At 41.9% G+C, this 16336-nt stretch overlaps 2 protein-coding genes across 2 annotated transcripts; one reads left to right on the top strand and one right to left on the bottom strand.

The window, feature by feature from the left end:
* Positions 1 to 1377: 1377 nt before the first annotated feature.
* LOC147956989 (disease resistance protein RGA5-like) lies at positions 1378 to 3270 on the bottom strand. The gene has a single exon (XM_087537968.1). The coding sequence runs from the start codon at positions 3205 to 3207 to the stop codon at positions 1657 to 1659; it is 1551 nt and encodes a 516-aa protein (XP_087394094.1). The 5' UTR covers positions 3208 to 3270; the 3' UTR covers positions 1378 to 1656.
* A 6-nt stretch (positions 3271 to 3276) lies between these two features.
* LOC147956988 (disease resistance protein RGA5-like) lies at positions 3277 to 5125 on the top strand. The gene has a single exon (XM_087537969.1). It carries the CDS (start codon positions 3364 to 3366, stop codon positions 4894 to 4896), a length of 1533 nt encoding a protein of 510 aa, XP_087394095.1. The 5' UTR covers positions 3277 to 3363; the 3' UTR covers positions 4897 to 5125.
* Positions 5126 to 16336: the final 11211 nt, after the last annotated feature.

Here is a 16336-nt window from a genome sequence, read left to right as displayed (position 1 = left end):
CTGAGAGCATTTTTCAAATTCTTAAACATATTTTTTTTCATTTTTTGTTTGAAATCCTGAACAATATGAAGCCAAACAAGAAAAAGAGAAAAGAAAAGGAAAACAAACAGGGGCACAACTCGCCCGCACATGGGCCAGCCCAAATTTTGTGCGGGAGGCGCACCTGTTTGTAATTCTGAGGGGATTACTAAGATCTAAGTACTACTTTGTGTTCTTTTGCACTTGACTACGGATAATTAACATCTGATGTCAATTCTTCTCTCCAACAAAAATGGGATGTCAATTCTTCTCTCAAAGGAGCTTCACCTGCTACAACGGGAGGGGTCAGCTGCCGCTCCACCTGCTCAAATAGATTGCCTGCCTTCTCCCGTGGGCAGAGAGACAGCCTTCGCCATGGAGTGGGCTGTTCCAACAAATGACTAAGATCTACTTTGTGTTCTAGACACTCTTTTTCACTGGATTATGGATAATTAACATGACAAATATTTTCTCCAACAAAAAGGGGGTGTCAATTCTTCTCTCAAAGGAGCTTCTGCCGCTCCACCCGCTGGCATGGGTTGTTCCAACAGGGACAAATGACGGTTAAGGTTCAGAGACAGTAATACAACAGTGTTTGCACAGTCGGTTAGTTTCTTGCAGTTACCATCATCTTCCCATTGTTAACACTGCAGAATAAGGCAAAGCTTTTGCCAACGCTTCAAAAGGATGCATATTCACATTCAGGAAAAAAATAGATTGAACTAGCTTTCACTTGACGAGATTCTGTCTAAAAGTTTGAAAAAAGAGATAATAGAGATTCACTTTCATTCAGAATTAAAAGGTTGTGTCAATTCCCGCCCAATTCCAGTTCAGTACACAGGCTTAAAAGTATTAACTACCTAACCTACCAATTAAAATGATGCCAGGGGGGTTTATCTATTGGGATTAAACCCGACGTCCTAGTACACATCAGCGTATGTGTCCGAGTGGTACAGCATATATGATACCGAGTAGGATTATTATTACTAAGTACAAGTCGGTTAGCTACTAGGCTGTCCTATGCATATATATATATGCTTGTACCCTGCCCCTTGTACTACAACCGATCAAAGCAATACAAAGAAAAGCAAGGCTCGATACGAGCCTTTGGCTATCCATCGATTCGCTTGTGTTCGTAAGTTCTCGCCGGAAGAAGTTGATCAATCCAGTCTAGCCAGCTCTACCGCGCTCACATACGTACGTGAAGTATTTTTGCATGTGCATGGCTACTGTTCATCAATCAAGGTGACTGTTAGCTAGCTTTGCACCTACGAGTGCTGTTGCTCCGGTGAACTGATCTAGCGATCAAAAGCCAACATTATCAGGTTTAAGTAAGAAAGCATACGCGCTAGACATTATAGGATTTCTAGGATTTTTTTTTTTCGAGGAGATCAGGAGCATTCATTCATTACAGAGGCAGATTACAAGTAAAATACAAATCTTGATCCATGGCCACCATTATTAGCTGTCGAAAAAAAAAGCAGCGCCTTAATCAGCTGCCCCTTGATGTCAGTATCGCCACTATTAGCTGCTCAAAATATAAGGTGTTCGTCCTAAAGCTCCTTGATGCCAGTATCACCACTATTAGTTGCTCAAGTAACATACACAGCTATATATTTAAAGATCAGCTGCCCCTTTTCACTTCTCCGGCAGGGCTACGAAACTATGACGGGAATAATACACTGCTACAAGGGTGACGGACGGGTGGTTCGGGTGCATCAGCAAGGCCTCTTTGAGTGTGTCCCCGACATCCTTGGCATTGGGGACACAATACACTTTGATCTCCTGGAGGTGTAACAAGTGCTCCATGCCGACTGGTATAGTGCCGCCCCAGTCGCACGCACTGAAACAGAGTGTTCGTAAACTGGGCATAGCACCTGCCTCGAAGCCCAGGTACGCTGTAGTGTCTTTCCTAGACGAGATTTTTAGGGACTCCAAAACTGGGAATAGCCCCGTGCCTAACATAGCTCTTTCATCAGGGATTTCACCTGCTTTGAGTTCCAGGTCGACGAGGGAGGGAAGCTCTCCAAGCAGATGAACATCCTGAGTTGATGTCTTTTCAACACACAGCTTAAGGAAGCGCAGGCAATGGAGACCAAACAACCATTTTGGAACTCTCCAAAACCCCCAGTCATCCAATTCAAAACGCTCAATTTGTTGAAAAGGATTGGATAGTGAGCCCAGCTTCGGGCTATCCTCATGCTCAACATGATTGCCGCCAGAGATAAACAGAGATTTAAGGTTACAGAGCTTTCCAATGGAGCGGGCCAAAGCATCAACTTTTGGCAAACCCAAACTAATAAAACCTAGTGACATATGCAGTTCCCTCAGATTGGTCAGCTCGCTGAGACCCATAAAACACTCCAGCGAGCTCTTCTCCATGTCAAGCCCTCGCAGAGTCCGCAGTGATTTCATATTCCCGATACCTTCAGGCAGCTGTGTCCAACCTGGAAGAAGCAGAGACGACAGGCGGGGCAAATTAACTATATCTGAGGGGATGCTCTCCATCTGTTCGCAAATTTCCATGTCCAGTGTCTCCAAGTAAACAAGCTCACCAAGTTTAGTAGGGAGTTTTATCTCCACAAAAGCACTTACCGTCAGACACCTCAGCTGAAACAATTGGCTAACAACGGTGAGGTCAACTATCTCCCACCTATAGCGCCCATCCAAAAGGATTAGAACCCTGAGGTACTTGAACCACAAAAGAGGGAGTATAGGATTACATCCGGTCTTGAACAGTAATGGTAGCCTAGCAGCAATAGCAGTGTCATATGTTGCTCCACCAACATCCATGGGGCACAAGGATAATCGGCGAACCTTGTATTTGCGGAGATGCAGCAGCCTTCCCATGACCTCAGAATTGTATGCCACCCTTAAAAAATTATATTCCACACACTTGCTTTGGATCAAATCAAGCATCATGTCGTGTACTCTGCAAGACAACACCTCTCCATAGCTAATTTTGCATGGCTGAATCATGCTTCTATTGACGAGCTCATTGAAATAACTCCTGCCAACATCCTCCAAATCTGGTCCATGCAAAATGTTGACAAAGCCTTCACCTATCCATTGTTTAACCAGATCATCCCGTGGTATGATGTGATCCTCAGAATACATACCAAGGTACAGAAAACATGGCCGGAGATGAAGAGGAAGATGGGTGTAGCTAAGGTTTAATATACTGTTCATCTCTTTCAATGAAGGATTTGTAGCAGAATGGGCACCCAGAGATTTCCTTATGCTCTCCCAGTGTTACTTGCTACTCAAGTGAGATCAAGGAAACACTGGGAGAGCATAAGGAAATCTCTGGGTGCCCATTCTGCTACAAATCCTTCATTGAAAGAGATGAATAGTATATTAAACCTTAGCTACACCCATCTTCCTCTTCATCTCCGGCCATGTTTTCTGTACCTTGGTATGTATTCTGAGGACCACATCATACCACGGGATGATCTGGTTAAACAATGGATAGGTGAAGGCTTTGTCAGCAGTTTGCATGGACCAGATTTGGAGCATGTTGGCAGGAGTTATTTCAATGAGCTTATCAATAGAAGCATGATTCAGCCGGCAGAAAATGATGAAAATGAGTATGGAGAGGTGTTGTGTTGCAGAGTACACGATATGATGCTTGATTTGATCTTAAGCAAGTGTGTAGAAGATAATTTTGTAAGTGTGGCACACAATTCTGAGGACATGGCAAGACTGCTGCATCTCTGCAAATACAAGGTTCGCCGATTATCCCTGTGCTCCGTGGCTGTTGGTGGAGCAACATATGACACTGCTATTGCTACTAGGCTTTCACAAGTTCGATCATTACTGTTAGAGAACACTATACTCCCTATTTTGTGGTTCAAGTACCTCAGGGTGCTAATCATTTTTAATGACTGGGACGGGGAGATAGTTGACCTCACCGCTGCTAGCCAATTGTTTCTGCTGCGGTATCTGATGGTTAGAGCTTCGTGGGTAGAGCTCCCTACTGAACTTGGTGGGCTTGTTTACTTGGAGACGCTGGACATAAATGAGTGTGACTGTGAACGGATGGAGAGCATTCCCTCAGCTATAGTTCATTTGCCCCGCCTGTCGTCTCTGCTTCTTCCAGTTTTTACATACCTGCCTGAAGGTATCGAGAATATGAAATCATTGCACACTCTGCGAGGGCTTGAGATGGAAAAGAGCTCGCTGGAGTGTTTTATGGGTCTCAGCGAGCTGACCAATCTGAGGGAACTGGATATGTCAGTAGGTTGTAGTTTGGGGTTGCCAAAAGTTGATGCTTTGGCCCGCTCCATTGGAATGCTCGGCAACCTTGAATATCTGAGCATCTCTGGCATTCATGTTGAGTGTGAGGATAGCCAGCAGCTGGGCTCATTATCCAATCCTTTTCAACATATTGAGCGTCTTGAATTGCATGGGTGGCGGTTGTGGAGAGTTCCAAAATGGTTGTGTGGTCTCCATTGCCTGCGCTTCCTTAAGCTATCTGTTGAACAGACATCAACTCAGGATGTTTATCTGCTTGGAGAGCTTCCCTCTCTCGTCCACCTCGAATTCGGAGCATGTGAAATCCCTGATGAAAGAGCTATGTTAGGCACAGGGCTATTCCCAGTTCTGGAGTACCTAGAATTCTGGTCTATGGAAGACACTACGGCGTACCTGGGCTTTGAGGCAGGTGCTGTGCCCAGTTTACGAACACTCTTGTTCAGTGCGTCTGACTGGGGCGGCACTGTACCAGTCGGCATGGAGCACTTGTTACACCTCCAAGAGATCCATGTGTTCCTGCGTTACTGCTATAGCTATACGTTAAATGAGGCCCAGGATGTGTTCAAGGAGGCCTTGCTGATGCACCCGAACCGCCCTTCCGTCGAAGTTCATAGCAGACCATAATTCCTGCATGCATCGTACTATGTCTATCTTTCATAGCCCTGCCGGAGAAGTGAAAAGGGGCAGCTGATTAAGGTGCTCCTGATCTTTATGTGTGTCCGCTGGATCAAGGAGCTTGCCACGAATGTATTTAACTTTTCCTGATGTGGTTGTACTGCCAATTGTGTCCTCTGAATCTTTGTTTTTGACAGCTAATGGGGATTATGGATCAAGATCTCTGTTTTTCTTGTAATCTGCCTCTCTGTAACGGCTGCAATCCTGATGATTAATGAATGCTCCTCCTAATCGCCCTGAAAAAGGTAATCCTAGGATTCAGGCTGCATTTTTGTTGGAGAGAAGAATTGACATCACATGTTAATTATCCGTAGTCAAGTGCAAAGAACACAAAGTAGTACATAGATCTTAGTAATCCCTTCAGAATTACAAAGCGAGGCGGAAAACGATGAGAGCAGAAACTATTTTCTCGATTTGCCCTGCATATTTAAGTCCACCCCTTTCTTTGTAGTACTTTGCTGCCATCTCACAACCGGGTTCAGTTCAAATATCACCTAATAAAAGCTGGAAATAATAAAAGCTGCGAACAAGAACATCTCATTTTCCCATTCAACTTTGGCCAAACAGTTGAAGCAGACCGAGATGCAAGGACTTGGGTGTTATGTTAATAAAACATGTGAAGGAAGTCAATACAAAGAGTTCATAGAGACAGAGTGTCGTTAACCCGGTTGAATGGGGCGCGGTTTTCACAGACTGAGACTGCGCTTCATGATCTGCATTGGATCACGGCTGTTTGTAACAAGTGGAGAGAAAATAAAAACCTAAGAAAAACAATAACGAAATACAGAAAATAACAGAAAAAAAAACAAAAGAAAGCGAAAAAAGAAAAAACCGAAGCTAAGAACCAGTGAAGAAAACATGAGTGATCGAACGAATGGGTCTGGCCCTGTATGTACTGTGGCGAGCGTGGGGATCCATCAGTGAGAGCTCCTTCCATCTCGCTTAATGCGAGACATAGCTCTCGCGGGAGGTCTCGTGCACAAAGGCGCACCCCTCGCTCCCTCCCGCACAAAATTTGGGCTGGCCCATGTGCGGGCGAGTTGCGCCCCTGTTTGTTCTTCTTTTCTTTTCTATTTTTTTGTTTGGCTTCATATTGTTCAGGATTTCAAACAAAAAAAAATGAAAATATATGTTTAAGAATTTGAAAGATGCTCTTTGTTTGAAAAAGTGCTCGTGAGTAAAAAAAATGTTCTTGAACTTCAAAAAATGTCAGTGCATTCAAAATTATTTGTGATTTTCCAAAATATTCGTGAATTCAAAAAAAGTTCCCAAATTCAACACACATGCTTGGCTATTTGAGAAAATGTTCACGAATTCAATAAATGTCCAAGAACTTCAAAAGATGTTTGCAACAGCAAAAACATGTTTGTGGATAAAACATCAAGAATTGAAAAAATGTTTATGAATTTAAAAATAAGGTCCTGAAATTTCAAAAAGTGTTCAATATTTGAAAATATATATTCATGAATTAGGAAAATGTTCACGATTTCAAAAACTGTTCACGTTTTTAAAAATTTCATGAAGTTCAAAACATGTTCACTAACATCAAAGATCACATGTTTAAAAAGTTTTCACTAATATCAAGAATTATTTTGTGAGTTCCAAGAAAATATTCATAAGTTTTGGAAATCTTAACAAATTTGAAAATTGTTCACGAATATCAAAATTTTGTTCGTGAGTTCCAAGAAAATATTCACAAGCTTTAGAACATGTTCACAAATTTGAAAATTGTTTATGATTTTCATAAAAGTACATGAATTTAAAAAAATTGCGAATTTAAAAAGTTTGTGATGTGAAAAAAGAAAGAAAGAAAAATAAAAAGAAAAAGAAATAAAACAGAAGAAAATTGAAAAACCAGTTTGTGGAAAGTTCAAAAGCGATGTGGAAAAAACTTCTAGAGAAGGCTCGGGTTCGGAGGGAGATGTCTCAGAGGAGGTGGTCTTGGCAGTTGACCCAATTGGCCCCAGGATGGAGATGGTGGACGCCCTTGTCGACGGGCCGACATCATCCCCACCTCTTAATGGAGGACGCGCGGGAGCACTTCCGCCTCTCGATGGTGGAAGGAGCACCTCGAGGGGGAGGTGCAGCTTGAGGCGGTGCAGTCGGACACTATAGCCCTCGTCGAGCTATACGCTAACACGTCCCTCATTGGCGAAGCCTACGCCATCATTGAGTCCATCGAGGATGAGCGGGTGGTGTTGACGAACCGCCGAAGATCTTCATTCATGACCGAGAGCGGGAGAAGACCTTTGCAAATGAGGATGGGCAGATGCCTCATGCCGCCAATGACCACGTGGATGGTTGTTTCGGCAAAGCGATGATCCCGATCCCCTCATACAAGGAGCAGATAGATTAGTTTGTGGTATATGTAAATTTTATTCCTGGATGTAGTTCTAGCTTGTTTAATTTATGAATAAATGAATCTATGAATGAGTTGTAGCTGTAGCTGGTTTGTAGTTCTATGTTGCATTGTTGCATGCTTTTGCACATAATTTCGAAGGTTAAAAAATAGTGAGTCAGACACCCCCTGAACTCTTAATTTCCCTGTGCCGGGCTGGCTAAGTGGGCCCCAGGGAACAAATATGCTGTTGGAAGTACGAACGCTTGGCAGATCGAAAGCATGCCTCAACTTACCATCTTATATATTGAGCTATGTACATTTTTCTATTGTTTTGCGCAACACTGATGCCGAAGTCATGGGTCTTTTTGCAGTGCGATTTATGCTTTCATGTGTTCTTCTCCAGCAAGCGTATATTGGTGATCTTGCTCTTTTGTTTCAGAATGAATGCATCCTTATTTCTGTTTGTTTCATCCACCATGCATGTTCACTACATTAGTGAAAATGCAACTTTATTTATCAATTGATTATTCTCTCAATCTGTCTTACGATGATTGGAGTTTTCGGCACCGGGTACTCCTTTTTTTTAATGATGGGTGTAGTTATGTAAGCATGGGTTATTACTTCGTTTCATGTTTTTGCTGAAATCATCTCAGTGTGGTTATATTTCATTTTTGATCGCTCAGAGTTTCTAGTTTTTATTTCTGGTGGCATGATGATTATATGACGACAAGCAAGATAGGGACTGCACCGTTCCCGATTTCAAATCAGAGACACGAATGATACATTATTGTAGGGGAATTTCCGATGCTATTCTCACTTCCCTTTTATGTTTTTTTTCTTGCATTTTGTTTGTCTCCACTCTTATGTTATTTTGATTTTGGTGCCTGTAACTAACTGTGTTGAATAAGATAGAAGCATTTTTGCAATAAGAATGCTTAATCTGAGGCACTTGACAGTTGACACTTGTTCATGTAGGGGGGGGGGGGGGGGGGGGGGTACACTGAGCTGCCAAGCCTGATGATGATTAGCGTCAAGAACAGAGATCTGAATCTACTTCTCCGTTGAATCCCATTAGCCCGCTGTGCTTCATGGCCCTATGTATTAGTTCGAGGCTTCACACTATCCATGGTTTACTGCTAGAGGTTTTGCTCTTCAAACCATCTTGGATAGATTTGTTGGAATCTGATCAGTCCTTTCATAGGTAAGGCATGACGAATTCGTGAATTAAAGTACTTTACATCTTTCGACACGAGCAAGATTAGCAGATGATGAGAAGCAAGACAAGAATATCTCATTAATCAAATCAGGAACATCGTGTGCTCAGCCAGCCTGATGATTACCTTTGCACTAAGAATGTTGATCGGAATACACTCGTCAGCTCTGTTGAAGCTATCTTGGCTGTTGTGATGTCTTACTCCCCTCCGTTTCTAAATAGCTAAAGCAATTCCCTCTTGGGAGTAAATTTGTTCATGCATGCATATATTTCTCTGATCTTCCACCAACCTGGCTAAGCGTGCTCTGGTGAGGTTATATTGGTTTGAATACACAGAAAGTATGAAGGTTTTGGTGAATGCTCGGTTCTCTAGTGCAATTACCCACTAGTTATCAGTCAAAGACGTTTGTGGACTCACATAGCAACTTCCTCAGATTGATGATTTATTGCAAATAGTTGTGATGTTTCTGGTTTATGTTGAGATATGCTATTTGTGCAACCTTCCCAAATTGCTGGATGTTGATGGGTCTTCTCCTGCAAGTGAATTAGATTAGCTCGCCCGTAGCGGACAGTTGATATTTCAGCTAGTTAGGCAGTCCTTGCGATTGGCTGTTTAATTACCATTCACAGGATCCGGACTGTGTCTCTGTTGCTAATGTGGTGGAGCTCCATGCCATGCGTGGTGAGGTTCACCATGACTTCTGCGAGAACTTGAACAGCTTCCTCAGAAGCAATATCTTTATGTGAAAACGCTGTTGACAATTTGAACTATGTAGGTGCCATGTGTGTTGGATTGTGATATCTTATAATTCAAAAAGGCCAGCTGCCTGCAATCAAAATTGCTAGACTTATGGACAATTACTTATGGATTCTGGTTACGGGATGTTTTCCACCAATAACTCCTCCCTGATTTTACTCTATGCCACCAATAACTCCTCCCTGATTTTACTCTATGGGCCCCCCTGATTTCCAGCAGGCCAAGTATTTAGTGCCACATCTTTCCGTAAACTTGAACCAGTAAACAATTGCCTGTAGCTGTAGCATTTTTCGCCTGCAATAGAACTCAGCTTCTTCTTTAAGAATCTGAAAAAAATAACTAACAATTGATTGCAAATTAGTAAGATGCTATATCATCAAAGTGCCGTAAATGCACCTTGATAACTTACATAAGTTGACTACACTTTGGCAGACTAGGATATGGAGCGAAATCATTTATCATGTAAGTAATAATTTGAAAGATAGTATTACTTACATGATAAATGATTTCGCGGTTGATACTACTCCCTCCGTGTAGCCACGAATGATCTCTACTCCTAAGGGAGCAGTTGGTAGTCTCGCTTCCAGATTTTTTTTAGTCCCACCTTCCACGGTTTATTTTGGTACCTCCTCCCACCTCTGACTAAGCCACCACAAACCGAAAAAACCTGCTCCTGAGTCCCAAACCCGCACCATTACACGTGCGAACCTCAATAGACGTTCGAAGGAAAACGTGCGACAAAAAAACCTACAACGGTTAACCAGCGATAGGAAAACCGTGCGGCCACACGTAGGAGCGAGTCCTGTTATCGAGCTAGGCCTCGCTTCAGTCGCAACCCTACATCCTCGCCGCCCTACATCCTCGCCGCCCTACATCCTCGCCCCCCTCCATCCTGGTTGACGTCCCCGCCCCGCATCACTCGCCTTCCTCCATCCGCGTCCATCCTGGACAAGGTCGCCGCTGCCCTCCATCAATTTGCCGCCGAGTTCAACACCTCGACGATCCGGCGCTATTCCGCGCTGGTCCTGGATTAGGTCGCCGACGCCATCCATCACTTCGCCGCCGCGCTGGATACAGGATTCGGTGCTGATCCTGGACGCGGATACGCGGACACGTCCAGGACCCGGCCAAAACACGTCCTGGATCCGAAAAATAGGTATACAAACCATCTCAAACGTCAATCGCATCTAATACATCTCAAATTCCATACATAACTACCATACAATCGCATCTCATCCAGCCATGGCAAGTGCTTTGACATGGGATGAATCCGCCTGCATGATTGATTTCTATTCTACACAGTTTAGGTTTTTTTTCATGTTAATAATAGTCTCAAGTACACATGTTTAAATATCCTGCATCTTGCATTTGTATAAATATGGCAAGAAAGAAAACACAGACCATACTGGACCAAAGAGTATGTTTCCAAGAAAGTACAGAGATGTAGAACACGTCCTGGATCCGAAAAATAGGTATACAAACCATCTCAAACGTCAATCTCATCTAATACATCTCAAATTCCATACATAACTACCATACAATCGCATCTCATCCAGCCATGGCAAGTGCTTTGACATGGGATGAATCCGCCTGCATGATTGATTTCTATTCTACACAGTTTAGGTTTTTTTTCATGTTAATAATAGTCTCAAGTACACATGTTTAAATATCCTGCATCCTGCATTTGTATAAATATGGCAAGAAAGAAAAGACAGACCATACTGGACCACAGAGTATGTTTCGAAGATAGTACAGAGATGTAGAAGATGCAGATGAAAGTGCCATTGCATTATATATGTAGAATAAAAAACCATTTCTGTCTTCATGTTTTTTGCCATTCAATAGTTGCATATGGGGAATTCAAAAAGCACAGCGGGCGAACATCAACCAGAAGACGACGTAACTACAGGTATGCTGCAGTCTACCATGTTTCCGTTTAGTCGTGAGACCTGAATATCTAACAGTGACATACTATATGCATAACGTCTTCCAGGTCTTACATGTGGGAGTAGTGATGCAGACCACAATGCGAGCATCATACCCGTAGCTAATAATGTTGATAACATTTACACGACGGAGTCAGGTATAATGCAAACTTCATCCCCTTACATGCAAGTATAAGACTGTGTCAACATTGCTGATAATGTTTCATGCATAATATATTTTGTTGATTGCTAAGCTGTAGGGCGGGAAACTTCAAACGACGGGATTCCGTCGTATTCTGAGAATAATATGGATGGTATGACTAAGCTACAAGATGATACTCAAGGTATTCACAGGCATGCTTATACAGCTTCCAAATAGACATCTTCGGTAGGGGATCAGAGAGGTTAAGTCCATGTTCCCAGATGAGCTTAATGGGCTTTGTGGTTTTTACGCTTAACGTAATGCAGATGACAAAACTTGCGAGCAGCATGCAACAGTATGCATATTTAATGAAGAGAATCAAATAGTTGGCGAAACAAGGGACCAGTTCAACGCACAGAGGCGTGAATCTTATCGGAAGAAAAAAGAGGAGGATATGGTCAGATTACAAAAAGATTATCAGCCATCCCTTACAAAGTCTGGTAAGTATTTACGCGTGATTGTGCTCACTAATCTTGGTGTTTTCTGAATACCTATAGTATGCAACTTAATCGTTATGGTAACCTGACTTCATAGATGTTCCCCGTGTTGGTTTCATAGATTTTGCATCAACATATATCTAATTGATTTGTACGTACCTTTGTTGTTCTCTAACTGTCATCCATGTTGTAACAGTGGTAGACAATAGGGATCTTATCAACGCGTGGAGGCGGGCATCTTATCGCACTAAGAAGGCAGATGGTTTTATAAACCAGACAGACGATGGGACGATTGTTCACCGCCGTACTCTATGTGATATCACAAATGTTCAACAACCTTCATATGTGATCCCTGGTACAATGTCGTTAGTTATATGTGTGTATTTGATAATCATACTGTTTGTGATTATGTTTAACTTATCTTTGCTTTCTGAACGCCCGTGCTGGATTACAATAGGAACTAATGTTGGGGCAGATCATATTTTGGGGCAGCCAATCAAACCCACGCGAGATGATAAGCACCGGAAAGATGATCTTCGTCCCCTTTGTAATTCAAGTAATATTATTTTATGTTACATCCTAGCATTCATGGTTCAGCCATTTTAATAAGTAGTAACCTAACATTTTATATCAGATGACCCTGCAAGCTCGGTTGATACATCAATCTTGCATAATGAATCAACATATCCACCTAAAGCTACGAGCACGTCGGATGTAATTGCAGATAAAAATATAGAAGGTAAAATGATTGAGCTATTTCCATACTCGTTTGCTGTCATGTTGTTTTTACCTTTCGTTTTTGAGATAATGACATGGAAGACATCAGTAGATGACTTGAATGATACCACAGAAAATACGCAAGTAACAGAAGAAGAACGCAAAAGAGATCGTAAAAATGCCTTGAGGAGAGCTGCATATCGGCAGAGAAAAGATCGGAATCTACAAGATCAACATGCACATGCTATTAATTTATCTGGTAACCTCTAACGGTTTTTACCATTATAGTCAGTACCCGACTTCATGTCTTAACGATTGTTTAACCGATTTGTTGATCCGATTTGTTTAACCAGACAACCCAACTAGCTCCAACTATACATCATTTTCGGTTGATGCGACAACATTTCATGCTACTACTATAGTCACATCTGGTCTCAATGATGACAAAGAAGTACAAGGTAATCCATTTGTGCGTACTCCATTCGGTTGATCCGATTTCATGCTGTCATTGTTATGATTTATTGTCTAATGTCCTGATCGACATCAGATGTGATCTTCAATGACACACTAGAAACAAAGCAAAAAACCGACGAAGAACTCAAGAGAGATCGTAGAAACGCACTGCGGAGAGCTGCTTACAAGAGGAGAAAGGATAAGCTTATCCATGATGAAAACCTACGTCCACTTTCGTTATCAGGTAAAACATGATCTATATTTTCACCATGAATTACATATCTTCTTGTAATGTTCATAGGTAAATGTTCTTTTAGCCACCATCATGTTCTTGGCCTACATTTTATTGCGGCATATTAATGCACCATCATGGTTTTTTTTGGTAAAGACGTCTTAAATAATATTGGTTCTAACTATGTTTTCAAATCAACATGAAACCAGCCAACCCTAATAGCTCCAGCTATATTGAATTCGAGGGTGATGCAGCAATAATTCCCCATTCAACATTAGACGTGTCTGTTGTCACTCATGACAATGATCTAGCTAGGAGGAGAAAGGATAAGCTTATCCATGATGAAAACCTACGTCCACTTTCGTTATCAGGTAAAACATGATCTATATTTTCATCATGAATTAGATATCTTCTTGTAATGTTCATATGTAAATGTTCTTTTAGCCAAAATCATGCTATTCGCGTACAGTTTATTGCAGCATATTATTAATTTATCTGGTAACCTCTAACGGTTTTTACCATTATAGTCAGTACCCGACTTCATGTCTTAATGATTGTTTAACCGATTTGTTGATCCGATTTGTTTAACCAGACAACCCAACTAGCTCCAACTATACATCATTTTCGGTTGATGCGACAACATTTCATGCTACTACTACAGTCACATCTGGTCTCAATAATGACAAAGAAGTACAAGGTAATCCATTTGTGCGCACTCCATTCGGTTGATCCGATTTCATGCTATCATTGTTATGATTTATTGTCTAATGTCCTGATCGACATCAAATGTGATCTTCAATGACACACTAGAAACAAAGCAAAAAACCGACGAAGAACTCAAGAGAGATCGTAGAAACGCACTGCGGAGAGCTGCTTACAAGAGGAGAAAGGATAAGCTTATCCATGATGAAAACCTACGTCCACTTTCGTTATCAGGTAAAACATGATCTATATTTTCACCATGAATTACATATCTTCTTGTAATGTTCATAGGTAAATGTTCTTTTAGCCACCATCATGCTCTTGGCCTACATTTTATTGCGGCATATTAATGCACCATCATGTTTTTTTTTTGGTAAAGACGTCTTAAATAATATTGGTTCTAACTATGTTTTCAAATCAACACGAAACCAGCCAACCCTAATAGCTCCAGCTATATTGAATTCGAGGGTGACGCAGCAATAATTCCCCATTCAACATTAGACGCGTTTGTTGTCACTCATGACAATGATCTAGCTAGGAGGAGAAAGGATAAGCTTATCCATGATGAAAACCTACGTCCACTTTCGTTATCAGGTAAAACATGATCTATATTTTCATCATGAATTAGATATCTTCTTGTAATGTTCATATGTAAATGTTCTTTTAGCCAAAATCATGCTATTCGCGTACAGTTTATTGCAGCATATTAATACAACATCATGGTTTTTTTCCTAAAGACGTCTAAAATAATATTGGTTCTAACTATGTTTTCAAATCAACATGAAACCAGACAACCCTAATAGCTCCAGCTATATTGAATTCGAGGGTGACGCAGCAATATTTCCCTATTCAACATTAGACGCGTCTATTGTCACTCATGACAATGATCTAGCTAGGAGGCAACGTGATAATGAGCGGAAAAGAAATTTAACAAACGAGCAAAGGGAGCAAATAAACGCACAGAGGCGTGCAGATTATCAACGGAATAAGGAAGATGTGTCCGTTGATGTCAGAGAAACAGTGAATGAAAAAGTACGAGAGAAGCGAATGCAACGTCGCAAAAGCATGTCAGTGATTGAGAAGGGGGAGTCAAGTTCTCGGAGGAAGGCCAATTATGCCAGAAGAAAAAACACCCCATGCAACGAATCCATCGCGCTCCCACGTCCAGACCTAGCAAACTCAACCTTTGAATGTCCCACTTTAATCTGTCGTGCATCAGCCGTCTCTCGGGCGGCCGAAGATGATACATCTGATGGCGACCCTCCGATGAACAAGACAAATTACATTGATGGTATCGAAGGTATGAAGTTGCTACTGTCAATTTCGTGTTGTCATTATCATCAACCATCTTCTAACATGATTTTATCTATGGTGACATTCGCAACGACGAATGTCCAGAGGACATCGAATTTTTTCAAAGCGGCATCATGGGCGATGAGCCGACAGCAGCCGAATTGATGGATGAGGAGTACTACATGTTCCGCAACGAAGGTATGAACAGATATGAAGTACGACGGCGTGCAGCTATATTGTAGTTAAATTTTTTATGTAATTATTATTTTGAACGTTATGTTTCAAAAAATGCACGTAGGGTCCGATGATGATAACATGGATGCTGACGAGGAAGAAAGCATGTCGTTTGCCATACCTAGCGAGGTTGATCCATTAGAATTTGTTTACACAAACATCCCAGACACCACTCACATCCTGAAGCTCGACCCAAACTGCAAACACTGCAAGGCCAAAAAGTTTGTGTCTGAGACCGACGGGTTCTGCTGTCGCAATGGCCAAATCGAACTTAAACAACCGGAACCAATCCCAGAGCTGATGAGGCTATGGTCAAGCATGGATGCAGATTGTAGACATTTTCGGGAGAACATACGGTTCTTCAACGGGCATTTCGCCTTCACAACCCTTGGCGTCAGCCTTGATGAGAACTACACAAACATGAAGTCTGGGGTGTACACATTCCGTGCCCATGGCTCCATCTACCACAATGTGCATTCGTTCGGGCCTAGCTCCCGTCCAGAACATCTGCAGTTGTACTTCTATGATGACGACCCAACCATAACTCATCGTAAGGTGGCCACCAAGCAATTAGACCAGGATGTCGTGAAGAAGTTAGTAGACATACTCAAAGAAAACTCGTACTCTCAGCAATTTAGGAGTTTGGGTGCACACAAGGACAACCTTGATGATTATAGGATAGACCTAAACACCGACAAGAGGCTTGACCAAAGAAGATATAATAGACCGTTGTCATCTGAGGTCGCTGCAATTTGGGTTGAGGGCAACGACCTAGCAAAAATATTTGATAGGAGGATAACACTTTGTGGTAACAACAACGAAAGGCACAGTATACGTGTGACGTCCGGAGCATATGACCCGTTGTCTTATCCCCTATTCTATC

Source organism: Triticum urartu, chromosome 7A (assembly GCF_056163025.1).
Source record: "Triticum urartu cultivar PI428250 chromosome 7A, HENAU_Tu73, whole genome shotgun sequence".
NCBI classification, from domain to species: domain Eukaryota; kingdom Viridiplantae; phylum Streptophyta; class Magnoliopsida; order Poales; family Poaceae; genus Triticum; species Triticum urartu.
This window is presented reverse-complemented; position numbering and strand designations above follow the sequence as displayed.

What these genes read in the sequence shown, in the direction of transcription:
- LOC147956989 (XM_087537968.1), bottom strand. Translation starts at nt 3,207, where the DNA reads ATGAACAGTATATTAAACCTTAGCTACACCCATCTTCCTCTTCATCTC.
- LOC147956988 (XM_087537969.1), top strand. Translation starts at nt 3,364, where the DNA reads ATGAATAGTATATTAAACCTTAGCTACACCCATCTTCCTCTTCATCTC.